Genomic DNA, 21,651 nt, shown 5'->3' on the forward strand with positions numbered 1-21,651 from the left:
AGGAACGTGTGCCCATTGATTATAGTGCTGTCATGTCACACTGGAGGCTGTTTTCCCCCCAATAGAAGAAAGGTGATACTGCCTTCACTAGTAAAAAAGTGTCAAAAAAAATCCTATAAAGTATAACATCTTTGAAATTAACATACAGTTGACACCAAATACAATACTTCACTTCAAACAACTCTTTACTTGTGAAAACACAACACAATCTGATAAGGTCACTCAAATTGCTGTTTGAGGTTGAATTTCTCGAGTGCTGCCTGCAGTCTTTATCTACTATATTATATATTTATACATGTACGCTGTCTCACACAGACTGTATATTACAATACACATAGGATGCTCCATTTCAACCTTAGCATGAATAAAGAATACACATTAAAATATTTTTTAAGATAGATACTGGCACTCAACATACATACATAGCTTCAGAACATAAACATTACATTTTATATTGCCTGCCTTACATTTTTAGTTAAATATTTAGCACCCCAACAGTCTGGAACTGTGCAACACCTGCTGGCCTGTTACAAAATTCCTAGGAATAAACATCCCTACAAACGTTGGAAAAATAAATCCTAAATACTCAGTAAATAATTATTATGGTTTGAATACTTCTCTCCATTTTGCCTGCTCTTCCCTTCCTGAAAATTAGATTATCCAGCAAATCTGTCAGACATGTGTCTTGCTTAAGGGGTACAATCAAGGCTGCTTCCAGGAATTCTGTGCGTGTGTCTGTGTACAGTATACAGTTGTGGTTAAATGGATCACACTTTCCATGAAAGGTAAACTTTGAGAACCTCATAGATTTGGAAGCTGTCTGTCATAAACCCAAATAGAATCAATCTGTAAGTTAAAGCCTAATGAGAACTATTTGTGTATTGCACAATTATAAATGAGTTGTAGCTGATTTCCATCCTTGGACATAAGAAAATCTGATAAAAACAGATTTTCAAGTGTATAAAATGTTTGGGATTATTATTACAGTCACAACAGTATGTATTATAATTTATAAGTAAAGTACCTGAGGCCTAATGGGTATATTACTTCAGCAAAATACACCATGCTATAGAGAATGATTTTTTTTTTAGGTCAAACCTGACAAATACAGCTGACAACTCAATTAGAATGAAAATGACATTTAGATAAACAACAGAACTTGGCATCAAATGGGGGAAAACTGTACTTGGTGATCTATTTTCCACCACTGCCTGTTCCCAAGATTGAGGCGTTTAAAATTTTGCACAGCCAGCAAAAAGTGATATAAAAAGGGGGTTATGCTCATTTTTGATGGACATGTTCATGACTGGTTTGCAGCACTGCAAAATACAAACACAGTGATGTCGAATCAAAATTGATTGCCAGAAGTAAGAGTACAACGACTTGGTTGTGCCTGTGTGTAATTGCGCTCCCTCAAGGTCAAACATCATAAAAGTACAGTGGGGGGATGAATATCAGGGCTATTGTCTCAGAACTTCATGTACTCATTCTTCAGTCTACTGAGCCGTGTGCCGTGACTGCGGACGATGAGCGAGAGCAGCTCATGTTTGTCCCTCAGGCCCAGAGAAATGTCCATTGTCTCTTTGAGGGTGTCCCGGGTGCTCACGATCATGTTGAGAAAGTCGTCACTGAGCCGGTGCTCTTCCTTCAACTCGTTCTCCTGGCTCTGCTTGAACTTCACCTCCAGCTCCAGCAGGGACTTCTCGGAGTTCGTGAACGCGTCACTTATCTGCGTTGTCTCTCTCCGCAGATACTTCCCATAGCTGTCCTCTCCGTCCAAGTCGTATGAGATGCTCCTCCCGAGCCCCTCCAGCACCCGGGCAGAGTCTTCAATCTGCCGCCTGATGATGGTGAAATCGTCCCGGATGACCGAGTCCTGGTCCTCATCGGGACCACACTTTCGTTCATCGGTCATTCGGAAAAGTAGTTGGCATTTCTCCGGGTCGTCGTTCTCCTCGTAATCGCCGTCCGGCACGAAGTAGTGGTGAAAAGTGCCATTCGACATCTCTGGCTGGAGAGGTCCGCTATAGTAGGCTCCACAAAGACGCAGTGTCAACATCCCCGCACACAGCAGCAAGTGCGTAAAAGCCATTCTGTTGTCTGTCAAAATAATAATAATAAAAAAACCACTCACACACAAACAAACTACTGCAGACTTCTACACGGAAGCATTTCGAACATTCAAAAGAGCGCTATCGTCGAAGTGTGCCACCTTGGCAGCTTCCACTACGCAGCTAGAGTAAAGGCGAGCTTCTGAATGGAAACCATTCAACTTCCGACTTTGGTTGGTGCGACAAACGCATCATATGGATGGATGGAGTGGCGAGAAAAGGAGTTGTGCAAAAGTTTTCCCAGCCCGTCTCGGATTACATGTCGTCACTTCAAGGCAGCACACGGGTTGGAGGGGTCAGTCTGCTACTACTACTACTCAAAAAACAGGAGCACTTGCTGGTTTTCATTATTGCAAGGAATCGCACCCCAGTGGCTGCAATATCACGACTTACTTTGGCGCACCACCAAAAAAGTCACAAAAAGGAGAGTGTTAGAGTGAGTTGAGACAGAAGAACAAAGTGTATTTTCTTTGAAAATATAATTTGAATATCTACATCACTGGTGTCAAACTCAAGGCCCGGGGGCCAGATACGGCCCACCACATCATTTTATGTGGCACGCGAAGACAAATTGTGCATCAAATTCGTGTGTCATTACTAGAATTGCAAATTGTCTTCACTTTTAATAATATCTTTTTTTAAAAATATTTGACCAGTCTTTACTTGTCTGATTTGAAAACAAGTTATTTGTCAGTTTGTTTTGTAGCTTTTACTGTATATAATATGAGGTACTCATACATTTATTTGGGTTGACAGTCATAATGGTCCTCTGAAAGAAGCTATAACTAAAATGCGGCCCGCAAAAAAAATGAGTTTGACACCCCTGATCTACATAATCTGTACACATAGTAAACACATTTGGAATCATAACAATGTAAATTCTTAGAAAGAAAGGGACACACAATGTGAATGACAGATTAAAAAATTATTCATAAACAACTAAGAATCACCAAAGGAAGCTTTTTTCACCATTGCTCCTTGTACAATCTGACATATTACACATTTTTAATGAAAAAGTGTCATAATGTTCTAAGAAATATTTGTCAGTAATGGCTGCTTTGCACTTAATTATTTTCTGGTTTCAGTATAATAATCACTAAGTAATTTATAGGTCAGTGTAAAACACCAGTCAATACTATCCTTTATTGTCATATGTTTAAACCTCTCTTCGTGTAGTTGTTTCAATCATTCAACTTCAATTTAATTAAAGCTGTTAACATTTAAAGTACCATCGTAAATGTTTTGTCTGCCATTTGTCAATTTTTATTTCTTGTACAAGTGCTTTTCTCCACGTTATTTACAGACCTTGGACTCAAACCCTATATCTGTGTTCGCTTTTTGTTTACTGTGTGGCGTGTTCTGTTAGAGGCTAGTTCGCATTAAACGTACCTGGAAGGGTCCATCTCTCCAAGTTTGCAGAGAGGCTAAAAGTGAAGTAACAACAAAAGCTCTGGTAAGATGGGTTTTCTTAATTGATAACTGAACAGCTTAACATATTTATACGTCACATGCAATGCTATGAATCATTCTCACCAATACAAAAATTCAGATTGTGACTTTTTAATTGTCAATTTGCATCTCATTGCAAGTCACTACCGATTTCTGCAGAGCCCTACTCATTTACATCCACGATGAATGCATTCCAGGTCTAGCTTGCGGTGCGGTTTTACACCACCACAATCTAAAACCATAATCATGAACAGGATAATAAAACTGAAATAGTGCTGTATTAGATGGTACTGGGACGAACTGGTGTGCCTCATGTTGTGACGTGTGTGTGTGTGTGTGTGTGTGTGTGTGTGTGTGTGTGTGTGTGCGCGTGCGTGTGTGTGTGTTTGTCAAATGCAAGTCTTTTTCTCAATGTGTCTCTTGGCAGCACATACTAAACTCTAAATCAGCTGCTCCGGGATACATAAAAAAGGTGTAAAGATAGCACATTTTGCTGTGACCACCTGTTCTTTCCATCGCCCGCTGGCATTAAATGAAGAGTCAGGATTAGCTTGAAAGAAATAAGACTACATGTGACTTTTATACCGAGAAGCATTTGACCTATTTGTATTTATTATAGCCCACAATTCACATGCAGAACAGTGTTGCAATACATTTTTTTTTTTTTTAGATGCCGAATTATGCAGAAATGAAAATCAGGCTGTTTGTTACCTTTCTGTAAAACAAATGTAATTGAAAAATAATCAAGTTTTCTCTCCCTAGACTGAAGAATAATTTCAGTTTCAAAAGGCAATCATGATTCCCCTCACATGAGAATATCTTTCCAGTGGAAAATGGAAACGACGCAGACCACCGGCTTTCCCACTGCATGACTGTTTATTTGGAAGGCGTAGGGGTTGTGACACTGATCCAAAAGTCTTAAATTGACGTGACAGTTTGGTAAGTTTTGGTTTATTTTTTTTGATTTAGTGATGGAACTGGAGAATAAATTTAACATAGAAAATCCTCATGTAATCCAGTCTGAGCAAATCTGCATGAGTCAATATTGCGTGCTAGGAAGTCTGTCTTCATGTCTCTGTGGCCCTGATGTTTATGACCGTATTTACGTTTGCCAAGTTATTTAAGGGCTCAGTCCTGGACAGAAAACTACTTGTGCTGTGAAAATCGAATAGAGAGACTGGAAAAGTGATTTTCTTTGTGTTTTTGCTTTTTCTTTCTTTCTTTCTTTCTTTCTTTCTTTCTTTCTTTCTTTCTTTCTTTCGCTCGGTACACTCCCCAGTTTGGAATTTAATGAATTGCATTGTCATTTTTATCTAATCAATCTGAAATGAACTCGAGAGACACTCACACAGTAATGTGCCATTAAATGAACGAAGTCTGTGAAAGTTATTAACAGTAACCGCACATATCATTGCTCTCTAATGCAAGCTCACCCAATTTGTGCTTCCTCTTGTAGCTGAAGTGACTTGGTAAGAAACAGAAGCAACATTATTGTGTGGCAAATTAGAGGTAAACTGTGAAAACAAACAAGAACTGTGAGGTAGAAAGGGAGTCGACTTCTTTGTGCAGAAGCGTACAATTGCACAGTCCACGCACCTACAGCTTGACAGCAGCCTCACATGCCGAGTGTTTAATTAAGGGGAGCGAGATGGAGAAGCAGGAGTGGCAGAAGCTGATGATTAGGTGCAGGCTTAATTGCAGGATGTGACTGGGGACAGATGTTTAACAGGTAATGACATGGTGAGCTGACCTGGCAGCTTGCAACTGGCAGATGTGCTTATTGGCAAAAAGTGTCATGAATAATTGGGCCAGACTTGACTCTGTTTGCAAAGATGGTTCTGCCACACACTACACCCGTCAAGAAGCTTCGTCTCCCCTGGTTAAGCACCAAAATTTATCAAATTTCTATAGTGCATTTTCCATTTAGAATATTCTCACATTTTGAATCTGATGCCTTTGACGCCTTGCCAAAAACTGGGGCATGGGCTACAAAAGAGGAATGCTGGAAAACTGTTGATTGAAATATATCACAGAGACTTTTAATCAATCATTTGTCAGCAACACCCAGAAACGTCACTGACTTGTGCGGGCCCGAGCTCATCTGAAGAATGAAAAAGTGTGCATTGCTCTGATGACTACACATTTGAAATTGTTTTGGGAAATCATGGATGTCGCGTTTGTGTGTGTACAAGACTGACTTGCCAGCAGTCCAGACCTGTCTCTTATTGAACATTGCATTATGAAGTGCAATATACAAGGATGGAGACACCAGGCTGTTGAGAAACTAAAGTAGCACATCAAGCAAAAATAAGAAAAAATTCCACCTACAAAGCCTCAAGAATTAGTGTCATCACTTCCCACATGCTTATTGAGTGTTTTGGAAAGGAAATGTGATGTAACAATGTGGTAGACTTTGCACCTTTTGGGTGAAAGTTAGTGAATACTGTATTTGGAAAAAAAAAAAAATCAATGTAAAGCTAACTTGCGAACAGTTGTTGGGAGGGATATGCTCACCGAGGCTCATCCAACCTCTTCGAAACAAATTCAGACAGAATTGTGCTGAAAATGTTTTTAAAAAAAATCTCTTTTAAACCACAAAGAAAAAGTACCTCACTTTCCTCGTGTTTGAACAACCGCAATAAAAACTTTTTCGGTTGAACATCTGGAATCACTATAAACTACCCTTATGTCACAGTTTGATTCAAATTAGGTCCAGACACCATGCACACTTTAAACCATCGACTTCTAACAGTCTACCACATTATTTCAAGCCAAAGAAGTGACCCAGCAAAACGAGTGATGACAGGATGGTGTCAGTAGCGCAGACTCTTACAAGTTCCGTATGTGCAATAGTCTAGTGTTGTGTAGTCTTGTGTACTATATAAAGGACTACCAGTTTCATACACACTTACTTAACAATGCATGCATACTGCCAACATTTGGTTATGAAAAATAGGGAAACATTTTTCTGTGGCATCTTGGCCCAAAGTTCATTTGCTAGGTTTCCAATTTTTTTTCATGCTTTATATTTACCGCATGAAGGAAAACTATGCGTTCATCGTTGTTCCTCTGATATTCAATAAATGGTTCTGTTTATTATTAGTGGATAAGTGAGCACTTTTATTTAATGAAATTAGTGTAAAATAAGGTTAAATCAGGCATGTCCAGCTCTGGTCCTCGAGGGCCGCTATGTTGCCATATTTCTTCTCATCCAACACATCTGATTTAAATGATCGGCTCATCGGCAACCTCTGAAAGAGCCAGATAACGATCTTAATGATTTGTGAATTTGGGCATGAATTGAGATGACTATTATTTCAGTCTTTTTGTTTGGTGCTTTGGCTCATTAAAGGATGGGAAACTGGATTGGAGGTTTCACTAACTGCACCAAATCAGAATATCCAGAAGGTTGAACAAGTTGGTGTCATTACAGAGTACACGCTTTTCATGATTTTTCGTTCCATAAAATGTCTCTTTTTCCTCTGTTGTGTTCTTAGAACCTATTTTTACACTTCCAGTTGTAATGAAGAATGTCTAAAAGTAAAATATTTTCAGATTTTTTTTTGACAGCTTGTTTTATACATTATTCCATTCCATGTTCTTATGTGTCGAGATCTTTTTTTTCTGTATTCTGACACACCTCAGCTGTTGCTCTACATAGTCATGCTCATTTCCCTTGACTTACTATGGTATATAAATGAAGACACTTTTGACAAGGAACCATGAATGCCTCTTGGCAGAAGGTCAGTCCAGACTGATAAACCAAAACATTATGAAAATCAGCCAATATTCTGTTTATCTTACTTATTTCTTATCTTTACGCTGGACAACCATGTATCGACTATGTATCATTTCTGCTTCAGTCGAAACTTGCTTGAATTAAATTGAAGTACTTTGCAGCCGAGGTTTTTTCTAGAGGTTCTTCCAGAATTTAATTGCTCAAAATGATTCACCACAGAAACTACTGACGTATAACACCCTCTTTTAGACGAACCACTTAATTATAAACACACGACTACAAATACTTGCGTCATAATGTGTTTGATGATTTACTCAAACAGGAAGCTAAAATGAGTCACAACAACCATGATTCAGAATTACAAATAAATAACAATTTGATCATTCTTAAACGCACAAAAAAATCTAAAACCAGCTAGTCAATCATACAATCCATCATTCTCTATAGTATGTTCCATCACAAGTCACTTTCATTTATAACAGGAGCAATGTTTTTGCTTTGTAATCAAAGGCTGTGTTTCTAATCATGCATGGAAAGGAGATGCATCAAAATTACATTCAAAGCACATGACTGTTGAGTTGGACAACATATGCATACAATTTAACATGTAAAATGCAGTAGACAAAATCACAGTTAGCCAAACAACTGTGAAGAATTGTCTACAAGGAAGTCACGACAAATATTAAGTGATTAGAAAACATTTTAGCCACAGTAAATGTCAACTCTTGTTGTTTTACATCCTTTGAGTACCAAAATGATGTATATGCTGTCAGCTTTCCAACAACAGCCTCAACACACTTGTTACTGTAATTAGACAATTACTAAGCACTTGAAAAAATGTTACGTAGAAATATTTCATAGAAATCTTTTCATTTTACTATGCTAGTCACTGCTACATGTGTGTCCTCGTCTATTCCAGGAATATATTCTGAGAATCGCAAAATTGTAAGCTACAGCAGTGCTGTTATCCAACATGATTATTTTTACTCCCTGAACAGAAACAGTATTACATATGATCAAAAGCTACCAGGCCTTTTTTAATTTTATAAAACACCATTGTTAGGAAAACAAGTACGGTCGGTAAAACGGCACTGTTTGTATCTGTTTTCAGATAAAGCCAACTAAATGGCCAAACGCCCAAACTAATTAAAACCGCTGGCAGTCCATGGCAGTCACATATATAAAATATATAAAAAAAAAATCCACTTGTAGGAATCTAATTCAAAACTCGGCGGTTTACCAAGGCCTTAACACATTGTGAAAGACAGATCTAGGCGATTAAGAGTAAAGCTGCCAAAAGTATGTCAAACCAACTGTGAACTCTATCTACAAGCTTAAGTCTATCTCTGCTGACTTTTGGTTGAAAGACCAGGTAAACCCGGCCACTGTTTGCGAGTCAACTCTCTAATGAGATTCCAACCATGGATTTCAAAACCATGTGGCAGGGATGCAAACCACTCAACTACAATGCTGCCAATACTCAATACAATTGTAGAATGCATGCCCAGCCCAGGAGTGACACTGAAATTGCACGAAAAAAAAATCTGATCCAAAGACAACACTGTGTCCAGGTTGTAATTAAAACATTCTGAGAACAAGGTTGTTCAGTGAGTGTCTGATTGAAAAGATCATAACTTTAGGGACCTAATTTGAATGTGGAAGGAAAGAATGACGCACAGCCATACACACGTGGAATAGAGAGAAAAATCAATATACAAAGCAGCAAGGCCAGTCTGCGCAACTGAATTGAAGCCACAATTTTGATGAAAATGATTACCAGAAATTTTCAAGCGTGAAAAAACATTGCTGGCGGTTTTCTGCACACTGACATTGATGACAAGAGTCCTGCCCAAGCCAATAAAGGCAATTATGTTGAAGACAGCTTGGAGACCGGGTGGCAAAGTTTCTAGCTACTCGGTGATGACGACGCCCTGCTTTGAATGACAAAAGCTAGCCAGAAAAGCGGTAATGTTGTGGAGCTCGAAATCTGACCTTTTGGAAAAGCAATGACTCTATTTTCAGTCCTTCCAGAGAGCAGAAATCCTCTTTCACAATTCAACTTTTCATGGCATAGTACTCAAATTTAATTTGATTGATCAGTTAATAAATTCATTTTAAAATATATGTCAAAAATGTTTGTTTTGTTTTATGTTTTGTCTTGTTTCCTTATGTCTCCTGTTCTTAAGAACTTGTTTTAGCCTCCACCTTGTCTTGTCAGCCCAGTTCCTTTTGTCTATCAATCAGATCCCTCCAGCCACATATTTATTGTGTCTTGTCGTCTTGCCAATTTGTTTGTATTTAGTTGTCTGCTCATTTTTTGTCTGATCATTTTTTGTTGCATGTCACGTTTCTAGTAGTTTTTTTTCATGTTTCCTGATGTGACGAGTGTTTTTTTTTTTTTGCTACTTTGAATCTCGATTTTTGGTACTTTGGGAATTAAGCATTCAGATATTTTTTTCCCGAAGTGACTTGATTGTCATTTTGTGGTTTTGATTTATTTATTTTTTTGTTAAGATTTGTCCTGCCTTGCCTTCTTGCTTCTTTGTACTGGCGTCCTGCACATTTACCACCATCACCACAAAACCCTAACAAGTGGAACTTTTATCCAATTTGTCACATCTACACACGTCTCAACAATGTCTGAGACAGCACAAAGTATTTTAACAGCTGTCTTGGTGCAGAACAATGTTTTCTTACACAAGAAGAATGTACAGCGAAATTACATGTGAATGCTTCACTAAATTGTGAAATGTAGTACAACATGATGATATCATGCAGACAAGGAGAGAAGGTCAGAGTGGAAATGAGTTGATGAGATGTTTGATTGCTTCATCTAACATTAACATCTAGTGATAATATAAGGAAATATTAGCATCCTTGTTCATACAAACGAGAAGAGGGGTGGGAGTGATAACAATTGATGTTGACATAGAACACGACGCAGAAATGTTTTAACTCTTTTGAATGGAGATTTGCTGGTTGAGCAACATTGATGGCATTGGGACCACCTGGCCATGATTATCACATAACATGACATTTGTTGAATTACGCAAGAAATGCAAAGTTCTCTTGATTAGATTCCACATTTAGTGCCATAAGACACATTTTCTCCTCCTACAATTATTTTGAGCCATTTTGTTTTCCAACTGGTGACAAATGTTGACTCCAAATAAGTTGTCCACATGACTATAAAAGAAATAGATTTAATAGTTTTATTTTGACCACGGTGAATCAATCTGTCACTACCATAGTAGAACTAATACCTTCAGCTATAAAGCCAGAAATAGAAATGAATGTGATGCTTTTGACTTTGATAGGCTGAACGCGCTCCAAGGCTGCAACACATGTAAATTGGCAGCCCATTAGACACTCAGCATTTCAACAATTGGATTGTAAACTAAGGTAAAAAACAAAATTACGGTGGGTGCAGTTGAAACACTTTTGCACTTAATTTCCCAGTGTCTGGGGAAGTAAGTGTCTCTTTGTAACAAACGATCAAAACAGAGGTCACAGAGACAATTCACTTTGGCAACCAAGTCTATAAACAATACACCAGATCAATAGAACCAGGCCCTGAGCGAGCTGCTCTGAATTCTCCGTCATAGCAAAAATGAGTCTGCATTTTGAAGTGACACAGAGTCTAAAACTGATCTTTTGTTTTTCATCGTCGATACAAACATCTGTTTTAAAGATTCGGATAGAATCATTGTTGTCACGACTGATTGAATAACACCTTGTTTCGGCTGTTAAGTTCTTTCCCTAAGGTCACAAGAAAATAAAATCCAGCAGGGGACTGTGATTAGTTCCATACAACATGGTTTCCTTGTCTTTACTCTCGCATTTTCACTTTCAATGTCTCTGTAAAGATCCCCAAGGTAAACTTGACTCCAGACAGTAGGCATAACACCAAACGTGGCCATAAAACGCTTAGGTATACTATGTTTTTTGATTTTCTGCTATTGTTCGTAATAACAACTTGTGAATTGTCAGAAAAGAACAAAAACAAAAACAGACAATTGCTACAAACATGAGAAAGGGGCATCATAAGAACTAAAAGGCTTCACTAGTGTTATAAACAGGTTCCATGTCCATACAGCCATTCTAAAATCCGTCTGTCCGTCCATCCATCCAATAAATGCATACAGGGTGACTTTTGAGTATGATTTTTTTTTTTTAAAGTGAAGATGATTAAATTCTACAGATAGCAGACGGCAGCGAGATTTAGAGTTGAGCAACCGAGCTGTTTCCCATGATGAAAAACAGTGGGCACAGTAAACAGCACAGAAGAGGAAAATTGAAGAGAACAAACAGCAGTGGTGTTATGGAGAATGTCAGACAGATATAAAAGAGAAAGATTATGGATTGACAAATTTATGCGGGAGTTTGAACTGAATTCTTTACATAACCGGGAGCCATTGGAGTTGCTGCAAGAAATAGGTGATCTAGTGCGGAGAGGTGTTTTGGTGAGCAGATGGGCTTCAGCATTTTTCATCAGATGAAGTATATTGAGAGATTTATGAAGAAGACTCAAGAAGTGATGAGGCTAAGGACAAGAAAAGTGGCAGTGTTTGGTTACAGAGGTGAAACCTGGGTGATTTTGTGAGAGTGAAACTCTATCACGAATCACAACCAGACTCTTGGGGGAAGGGGAAAGTGAAGAACTCAATTATGAAAGAAAAGCTGTCAGCTTTAGACAGTGTTATTTTAGTGTTTAGATGAGGAGAATTGTCAGTTTTATTGCTATAAAGTTTCAAGAAGTTTGAAAGAAATTTGGTGGAAAAAAATCAATACAGGATGGAGGTAAGTGAGGAAAAGTAAAGGCCCAAAAACACAATCCTGGGGAACACGTGGTAACTCCGAAAAGAAAGTATTGTAAATATTTGATCTGAATGAACTGAAAGCATTTTTCGAAAGTTGAGCGTGAAACCAGCTGGCATGTGTGTGATGCCAAAGGATGAGGCTCACAATGGTGGGTAAGGTTTGAGATAGTATCAAAGACTACAGTATAGTCAACTCGGGTGTCGATAAAACGTAAGAGAGAATCGGCAGCAATGAAATAATTTTTTTCAATTTTATAACCACAGCACAGTTTTCTTTTCTTTTCTTTTCATACATAGAAGCCAATGGCAGGTTCATACTGTTTGCGAGTAAGTGTAATCACTCATTGAGCAGCTGTAACAGAGCAATAAGTGACTGTCTGTGGAATATGTGTCATGCAGGTAATCAAAGATCCATTCAAAGACAGCACAATGGTGTTGTTCAGTAGCTCGGCTAAAAGTCTGCCTCATGGTCACTTATTTGAGCTCAATTTGTGTGCATGCTTTCCACATGCTGTAAGATATTGTGGTAGTTGGCAACACGGTTGAACCAGTGCGGTAATTTTTGGATCACCCCTCCTAAATGAATGATGGCTGAGACCATGTAAATATGTCTGTCTGGCAGTACTGATTCTTGTGAATGACACCATTAATACGCTCAACTGGGACATACCTCTGGCGCACACAGTTGAAAATATTAAGTCACTTTTTAGACTGGCTTTTGCAAGCGCACTTTTTTTTAAACCAGTTAATCCATGTAAGTACAAAAAATAAGTTGACAAGCCCCACTCCGTTCGACTTTGGAGGTTCCCGAACCATCTTGGCATACTGATTGATTTTGGCCACATTGCACCCTACCGTCATCACGGCGGTTTCTTGTCAGCACTCTCCTGGTTGCAATTCTCCGCCCAACTCCAAACTTGCTAATGATAACTGACACAAGATGACTGCGATAACTGGAAGGTCATACATTAATTAGTGCAGCACATGCTGCGTTTTCAGTACTTTATTATTTTAAATGAATCAGTATATGTTAGAACTTGTATCATATTCTCTGTGTTGTTTTATAAATGAATACACTAAGTTTTGCAGCAAATCCTTGTATTATTTGTGCTGTTATTTTCTACAAATGCTACAAGAGCTTCATTAAGTGAAAAGTAACTTTAACGAGACATGTCTCATAGCCATATAAAAGGAAGCATTGTAAGTTGCAGTGGAGTTTTTTTGTCACGGAAAAAAAATGCCTATCTCAGTCTGTCTGGCACATGATTCAGATTATTTGCTAAAGTCTTTCCATTTGTCACATAAACTCAAATGAAATGTGCAGTGAGATTAGTCAATGGGCTTTTAGCTTTAGCCTGAGGCATTGGTTTAAGTTTTCTCATTGTTCAAAAAGCTATTAAATATTGCTGTGGTCATTTTGAGAAATCGTGAACATTTTTCTATAATGAGGGGAAAGCTGCAGGAGAACATTTTCTTCAACCATGCTATTGAATTTTGTTTCAGTTTAAGAACTATTGCTCTCCAAGTTGTGATAAATTTCAGTGGGATAATTTTCCCTCCAATAGTTAGTCAGTGCTGCATTATTTTCAGCCAGACACATACGCAAAAAAAAAAAATGTGGAGGAAAATATAAATAGAGTTTCAACAAAATAGGTAATGGTGATTCCCAAGCAAAAATTGGTCACACAACAATAAACATTCCTATCACAGGACCATCATTGGCTTAACTTCCAGTATTAAAAGCAGGCCAAGAGCAGATTTGAACAGACGCAGCTGCCACACTCTGATATAAAAGGTCTGTTATCATTTAATCATCGAGCTTTCACAGACTTTTCTTTGGAAGGATGAAGTAGTTAAGAAGTTTACGTTATATGAAGAATAACGGGCAATGACGTCAACCTTTTCATTCAATCCCAGGTTCTGAAAAAACAAAAACAAAACAAAAACCAGATCGGTACACTCCAAAGCCAAGAAAATCCAAACAAATGTCATTGGATGGAATTCCGGTATTTTCCACAAATATTTGTCAGAGTCCCTTTTGTCTTCCTGCCAACTCTGAGTTGTGGTGCAGAATGTCAGCTCTTTTTGTCAATAGAGCCTACTGGGAGATTTCATTCTAATTTTTTTGTTGCATTAATTGTTTTGTCCAGAGCGTTCCTAGTGTCACGTATAAGCAAAATAAAATGTGTGTGTGTGTCAGGCACTCTATATAATCCTCTGATATGAATCAAGGTTGCAGAAAGGATAACATACGAAACGATTTCTAAGGACTCAGCCAAAGACCGTACAATTCAAGTCAAAGATATGCATGAGAAAGATTCACTATGTTAGTCATGTCATTCATTCACATTCCTATGCTACCGAACAACTTGGAAGAAATGCAGTGTTTTTGCACTATACCAACTGTAAATTATATAGTATACTATATAAATTATATAGTATATAATTTTGGGCTTCAATAAATTTTTAGCATCATCCTCAGAAGTAATTGATGATGTTTGTTTGTCTCATCATCTTGGGAGTCTTTTACGCTTGTGTGCTCATTTATCATTCAAGTGGACAGGTTAAATGCCAAGGATACGTCATAAATGCCACTTTGAAATACAAGTGGAGGTTTTGATCGCTGCTGAGTGGCTGACATCTAGTGGTGAAAAAAGCATGAGCATCTAAGCATCTATCTATCTAAGCATCTATCTATCTAAGCATCTGTCTATCTAAGTATCTTTGCCTTTCTATCCTTTTTTGTGTCACACCACTTTCACTTCTCTCTGTTTGAAAAATGTGGCTTTTGACTGTAGTGACAACATAACTGCGCATGCCTTGTAAATGTCTTGGGTGTCCTCTGTCTAAATTGTAAAATAAGTCTTTTCTTCCATCACTAAGGGTGTTTGGATAAAAAATCTCCAGGTAATATAGTACTGGAAGCATTTTTGCATCGTGATGAATAGCGCAGTAAGTCAAAGTCATGCCCATGATGTTTGTTATTCTCTGCCCGTTTAAATAAAATGGATGAATAAAAGACTGCACATAATAAAGAGGTTGTCTTAACCACAGTTAGTCATCATCTGAGTTGAATCATGAGACAAATACCGGCTCACCAAAGGTGAAATACAAGTAACCAGACCAAATCTATTTATGTGCTTGAGATAAAATGTTGACTGGAAAAAAAACACAAAATGGTGAATACGGGTGATGCTCATCTGAGACATAAAATGATGTTAATACTGGTAGAAACATTTGCAAATGATATGATTAGAGTCAGTTTATATTTTAAATACAATAAGTACATCCATTCTTACGACCCTAACTACTCGTCAATCCTCACAGTCACCCAACCCACTTCCTTTAGCTTTCCCCAGTAAATTGCTTTGGGTTTTGAGACAGATTTACACTTTTTTTTTTTTTTTTTTTTTTAGTGCAACCATGAATCAACTTTCCTATAACACTGAAAAAATGCTAGTGTGGTGTTTATGTCCATGTGGCCCATATATCTAGAAGAGAATCAGCTAAAAAAAAAAAAAAAAAAAAAAAAAAAAAGGTCTTGACTTCGGGAGCTCAACAAATTAGTGCAATGATCGAGAGTATCACAAATTGATATGATCACCAACTGAAATAAAAATAAGTGTTTTAATCTGTGTTTTGCATCATATTTCAGCAGCGATAGTTCTAATGGCTCTCCTTTCCCATTTCCAGAGGAGAAAATAAATTGTCATAAAGCTTTACCATTTGAATTATATAGCACCTGCTCTGTTTCCTTGAATAGAATCAATAGATAAAGCAAACCTTACCTTCATTTGCTTGTAAAGCTGTATTGGCTATACTCTTGTCTACTGTGATGAAGCTGTTTCCATGCACTCAAGAGTCCCTGAGAGTATCAGCGCAATAAAGAAACATCTGCCCTGACACAAATTTTAACAGTATAAAGTAAGACAAATGCGTAGTATCCAAACATATATTAGAAAGAGGGATACAGCAGATAATATTGGGGCATGTGCTGAAGTCAGAAAACACACGTAGTAGCTGCACACTTGTGTGCTGCATAGATTGTCAATTCCACTTAGAAAATGCAATTTGTGGTTTTTATCCTTATTTTAATCATCTCAACCACCTTGATTCAAACCAAAAAAATAGCATAGACTTGCATGGTTTTGTTGTCTTTTCGTGTTGGTCTTGCTGGTGCAGCAAAAGCAAAACAGCAAATATTCTAACAGTCAGTGAGCAATCTGCTCTCTGAACTGAGCCATAGCTGCCCAACATGGGCAGTATGTTGTTGTCTGCCAAGAGTTGGGAATAGCTGGTGAGCAGCTAGAGTCTTGATGGTGTAATTGGAGGCACGGAACATGGTCCATTTGGAGGGACCTGCCTCTTTCCTCCTCCCACAATGCATTTGGGTCTGCTAGGTGTCATCTTCCCCCACCATCAGAGCTGAGACACCACCAGGTAGTGATCATTTGACGGCTGCATCCCTTTCTTCACTCAAGTGTCCAAGACATGCAGCCTCAATTCCAATGACGCCCTCCCAAAGTCGATCATCAAACTGCGGTCTACGGTGTCTAAGTGCCAAGTGCATGTATGTATGTATCAATCAATCAATCAATCAATCAATCAATCAATCAATCAATCAATCAATCAATCAATCAATCAATCAATCAATCAATCAATCAATCAATCGATCTATTGGTAGAGCATGCATGATAAGGTAAATCACAGTGATTCACATTGTTAAATGTGCTTCACATTGTTAAATGTTATTAATTATGGAAGGTAAGTGATGTGCAATAACTAACCAGCGATTAATCAATCAAACAAACAAACAATTACACTATTTGTTGAGCACTTTTAATACATAAGGTAAATCAAAGTGCTCCACATCGTTAAACGTTATTAATTATGGAAGGTAAGTGATGTGCACACAAGTCCAATAACCAATCAGCGTTCGGTTTTTCCCTGGATCTCAATTACAATATAGACTGTTCAAAACTGTCACGTTCCCTGTCTTAACAGCAGAAATGCAGGCAGGACAAAACTGTGTTTCAAGGGATAACCATAGTGCATAAACAAGTATGCCAATCATAACGTTACAGAGAATTACAGCAAATAAATTGCAAAACGTAAAATACAAAGAATGAATCCAAATAATAAACCAACTCAGACCTTTTCACCCAGCACCATTTCCTTCAGAAATACTCCCAGTGCTTATGATTAAAGAAAGATATAGCTACAATAAACTCCTGCTACTAACAAATGAAATGCCTCTAGAATATCCTCCTAATTATAGATCCAAAGGTCCCTTTGAGAAACTCTGACAATTTAAGAAATGGAGAAGCCGAAAAAGATATGGGGAAAAAAAATAGGCTCAATGTGAGGCATCTTTTCATCTTTGCAACAATCCATTGGATAATTATAGTATTTCTGGAATATTTGCAGTGATTTGCAAAGAATGGATGATTGTCCTTTTATGCCTGTGAGAAACCACACTTGGTTGTTAAATCATTGATAATAAATCATAAATCATTTGTGCACCTGCCTACTTTTGTTCAAGTTATGATTGCACACTTTCTGTAAATCCTATAGACTTCATTTCACTTCTCAAATATCACTGTGTTTGCCTGCTATATGATATATTTAACTGAAATTGCTGATCCGAACAATCAATGATTTAAAAAGGAAAATAATGAAAACGATCAGGGGTGCCCAAAGCTTTGCATTCGACTGTATATGCTCAATTGCACAAACACATTGCCAAGAGCACTCTGCTGGTAAAACCTACAGTTTAGGCTTCATTTATTTTCTTATATATACACCTCGTTTATTAATGGCTCAAAGTGAACTATCCAACCATAATGTAGGTCAGATAATTCATCTTCCTTTTCAGAACTAAAATTGGAGCAGGGCAAGCTGGATGTATAGTTTGTGTTTTACGTGAAGATTGATAATATTACAGTATGTTTGAGTTCAAGGTTGACAAAGTCTTTGTTTTTATTAGGGCAATAAATCAGTCATTTCTATGCATATTTCTAAATAAATAATGTGATTCACTAAACTCGTTGTTGGGGTCCCCCTGGCAGAGGAGGGATTTGTACCGATACGAAAGAAGCCTTAATGCGATGTACGGATGTATGTTCAAATGATACTCTCCTTTTAATCCCATCTCTGATAAGGAAAAAATGTCTATGAATTTATTAGCAAGAGACTCAGTGGCCAGCGGACTGCAAATGGGCTGTGTTGAGGCAACAGTCTAACAATGGCAAGAAGCTACTGAGCACTTTTGGAAGGCCTGCAGCTACCAGTTGGAGTTATTGACATCGGGGGGAGGGTTGTTTGCACACAAGGCCGTGAAGGCATGATGACAATTAACTTCCCCTGGCTGGCCCATCAGAGGAAACATTTGAATAAGAAGCAGGAGAATAAGAATCAGTGGGGGATGGTTGTCTACAGTTACATAAATCGTCACAGTCAAATCATCACAGCAGCTACTGTTAACATGAAATTTTGGTTACTACTGTTAAAAGTTTATTAAAATGACAGAAATATTTTTAGAACAGCTTTTCTCTTTACAAGTGTCACTACAATATTGCTTCCAAATGGGACCAATGTGACCATGAGAAGACTTTTAATTGAAAATAGGGGTAAAATAGAAATATGTTAACAATAAAACTATGTTAGCTAATAGTGAATATAAATGAAACTTAAGCAAGAGAGCAGTAACAGTAATGAAGGTAGATAGATTTACAATTCATGAGATGCAATAAATGTTCATTTGAAAGTAAAATTCGACACTAAATTTTTAAACCATGGCTCTTACTTTCATTGCATGTGATATATAGTTGGCCTCATAAGGCTCGCTGTCACAGCAAATCTAATGTGTATAAAAGTAAAATCTCATGACATTACATAATTGCCTCATGCATTTGATTATTATCTATTTCAATCAACCTGCATGTGTGTGTTTGCTGTGTGTGTGTTAAAAGTGTAGACTAGTAAAATTCTAGTCTAAACCCACCACTGGTCTGTTGAAACATGTTTGATAAAGACAGAATTGACAGCTTTGGATTTTGTGCAACGTTCCGCATTGTTAGAGGGGCAGATTTGGCCTACCGGCCTTAAATTCACACGTGGACTGTCTCATTGAACTCCTGTCATGTTTTTATTTTTTGCACAAACAGCTGACGCTGTAAGACCCACGTCTGCTCCCTCATTAAATTTCATTCATCGAGCAGGGTGGCAGAGGTTGCATGTATGTCCTGTTGTGATTGTGTTTGACTTAAGCACATCATATTTCACATTTCATGCAGGCAGCTCCACCCAGGGAGTGGTTTCTTTGTTTGGGACTGCATTGTGTGTATTTATGCCGCAAGGAAAACAGTCGTCTCTATATCTTATATGCACTGCTCTGTTCTTTTAGCTGTTCTACCCTTAATAAGATCAAGAAAATACACCACATAAAACGGCCTTCTTTTTCACAAAAGCTCAGGATCCTCGAGTACCAACTCATCCACTTGTCTTCAGCACTGGAATCTCATTTCAACCACATCATGACGCAGTCATAGGAAACTGAAACAACAACAATCACGGTTCATTTGACTCTCAACAGCTGAGTCACTTCGCAGACTGATATACAAGGCACACAAAGGTGAAAGGATGAAACTTGAGCTTGTCAGGCACCTTAGGGTTGCTATGACGACAGCAGCGGCTTCCTTTCTCTCAATTGGGGCAGAAAAGCCTCGGGGGACCTGTAAATTAGAAGCTCCACCCACTTGATTCACAAACTTGCAAACCAGGATATAATCAAGTTATTTCAGTACAAACTTGACATTTAACAGTTCTGTCATGCAATCTGGGTTCACTTATTTATGTATGTATGTTTGTACTATCCGTGCATAAGATTGGATTTAGTTGCGGGCGTGTCGCTTTTGTTGAGAGGCGTAGAAGCAGGTTTAGCAGGTTGTTCTTTGCGTGAGTGCTCCCTCCTCTCACAGGGTGACTGCTGAATCATTCGGGCTGATCACTCAATGAAGATAATTGTTGCTGGAGCACCTGTTCTCCTATGAGAGAGCCCAAGAATAAGGTAAGGATTTACTGGGGAAGGCTTGATTTGTCTCATTGTCCAGCAAAGTACAAGCTAAATGTCAAACTCTAAGATCAATAGACACTTTTCTCATAAATAACGTGTGGGAGTATCCGAGTCAATATTTCTAAGAGGAAGCCGTAACAACAACAGAAGCTCAAACATCCTCTTACAATGACATTTCAGAATTGAGTACTGAAGAGTACATCAACGTAGAATAGAAACATTGTTCGAAATGTGGCCCTGATCTGGCTGTTTATTTTATATTTGCAATTTAAGGATGAATTTTTTGATGAACACTGAGCAGCATGTCAAGGTAGTTAATAAAGCTACAATCAAAACACAGAAAAACAATTTAGAATAGCGTAATGAGGGTAAAATTATTCAAAAACGCAAAAATAATTACAGTTAAATAAGTTGTCATTTAATTTTAATGGTGGCAAAACCTAATGAGTTGGTGTACTTACATGTTGTTCAGAAGTTTGTGAATGGGCATTCATATGAAAAACAATTATGATTGTTTTGCATTTGTCAGTAAAGTTAGGTTATATGTCCACTTTGATTCTTATTTTACCACGGTTAGCTTGAATTACAGTTTAGAATTTGTTATATTGTCTCAATTTCTCTAATCATAGTCCCCTCCCCACCCCATTTTTATTTTTGGTTGTATTTATCGAGAGCAAGATAAAAACATGTCACAAAGGGTATACTGTATGAAAAACTCAACATAAGATGTATTATCTTACTAAAAGTTGGACCACAAATCAAATAGGTAAGTGTAACAAGTACAGGGCATGGGTAATGGGCAGGACTGCAATTGACGGATGACCAATCCAGGGTGTGCCCTGCAACAAGCCTATAAAGTCAGCTGGGATAGGCTCCAACTCAACTCCAACCCTAACGAGGAAAACCAGTACCGAAAATGAATGTTTGGAAGGGCGGGACTGCAATACAATGTGACATGTGACGATGAGATCAGATGTGATAATAAAGGAGATTTAACATTCTTCAATGTATCGCAGATGTATTGGTATGTTCTCTGCTGTATTGTAAGCAAACTTTAGGAGCTTAATTGAGAGTTTGAGGGACCATTAGCAACCCACCACTTGCATTTTAAATATGTGAACAAAACAAGGACTGTAATGTCTTTAGCAACTAACTGCATGCTTATTTTAGTTCATTTCTATATGTTATTTCATTAAAGTTTCATGGAACATACAGTATGAGGTGAGTAAAAAAAAATTCCAGGACTGATGTCATTCAAAACCTCACTTCCATAACCAGCACATCTATAAAGAGATTGTGTGGGTGTTTGCTTCGTTCAGTGTGTGAAAATAGGCGAGAGTTGTGTCACGACAAATTCACCATAAAAACACCTGCTCGGAATAACCTCTCCGTTCCAGCAGTACTTTGGTGTAAAATCATAATGTTTTGTTTCAACCTTGTATCTCTGATAGTGCTGGT

At 37.9% G+C, this 21,651-nt stretch overlaps 2 protein-coding genes across 2 annotated transcripts in view; one reads left to right on the forward strand and one right to left on the reverse strand.

The window, feature by feature from the left end:
* Nucleotides 1-167: 167 nt before the first annotated feature.
* The window catches only part of fibinb (fin bud initiation factor b), a 24,564-nt gene continuing 3,080 nt past the window's right edge, over nucleotides 168-21,651 (reverse strand). Inside the window, exons 3-4 of the mRNA XM_088371276.1 lie at nucleotides 3,501-3,535; nucleotides 168-2,100 (exon numbers count right to left, since the gene is read on the reverse strand). Of these exons, the coding sequence (XP_088227402.1) occupies nucleotides 1,469-2,092 (624 nt within the window). The 5' untranslated portion in view covers nucleotides 2,093-2,100; nucleotides 3,501-3,535 and the 3' untranslated portion in view covers nucleotides 168-1,468. The remainder of the gene's footprint in view (nucleotides 2,101-3,500; nucleotides 3,536-21,651) is intronic.
* Nucleotides 20,042-21,651, forward strand: part of LOC148400382 (uncharacterized) — an 8,737-nt gene continuing 7,127 nt past the window's right edge. Inside the window, exon 1 of the mRNA XM_088371274.1 lies at nucleotides 20,042-20,187. The gene's annotated coding sequence lies outside the window, so the exon portion shown is untranslated. The remainder of the gene's footprint in view (nucleotides 20,188-21,651) is intronic.

The sequence above is a fragment of the Syngnathus floridae genome, chromosome 3 (assembly GCF_059516105.1).
Source record: "Syngnathus floridae isolate MCC-2025c chromosome 3, RoL_Sflo_1.0, whole genome shotgun sequence".
NCBI lineage: Eukaryota > Metazoa > Chordata > Actinopteri > Syngnathiformes > Syngnathidae > Syngnathus > Syngnathus floridae.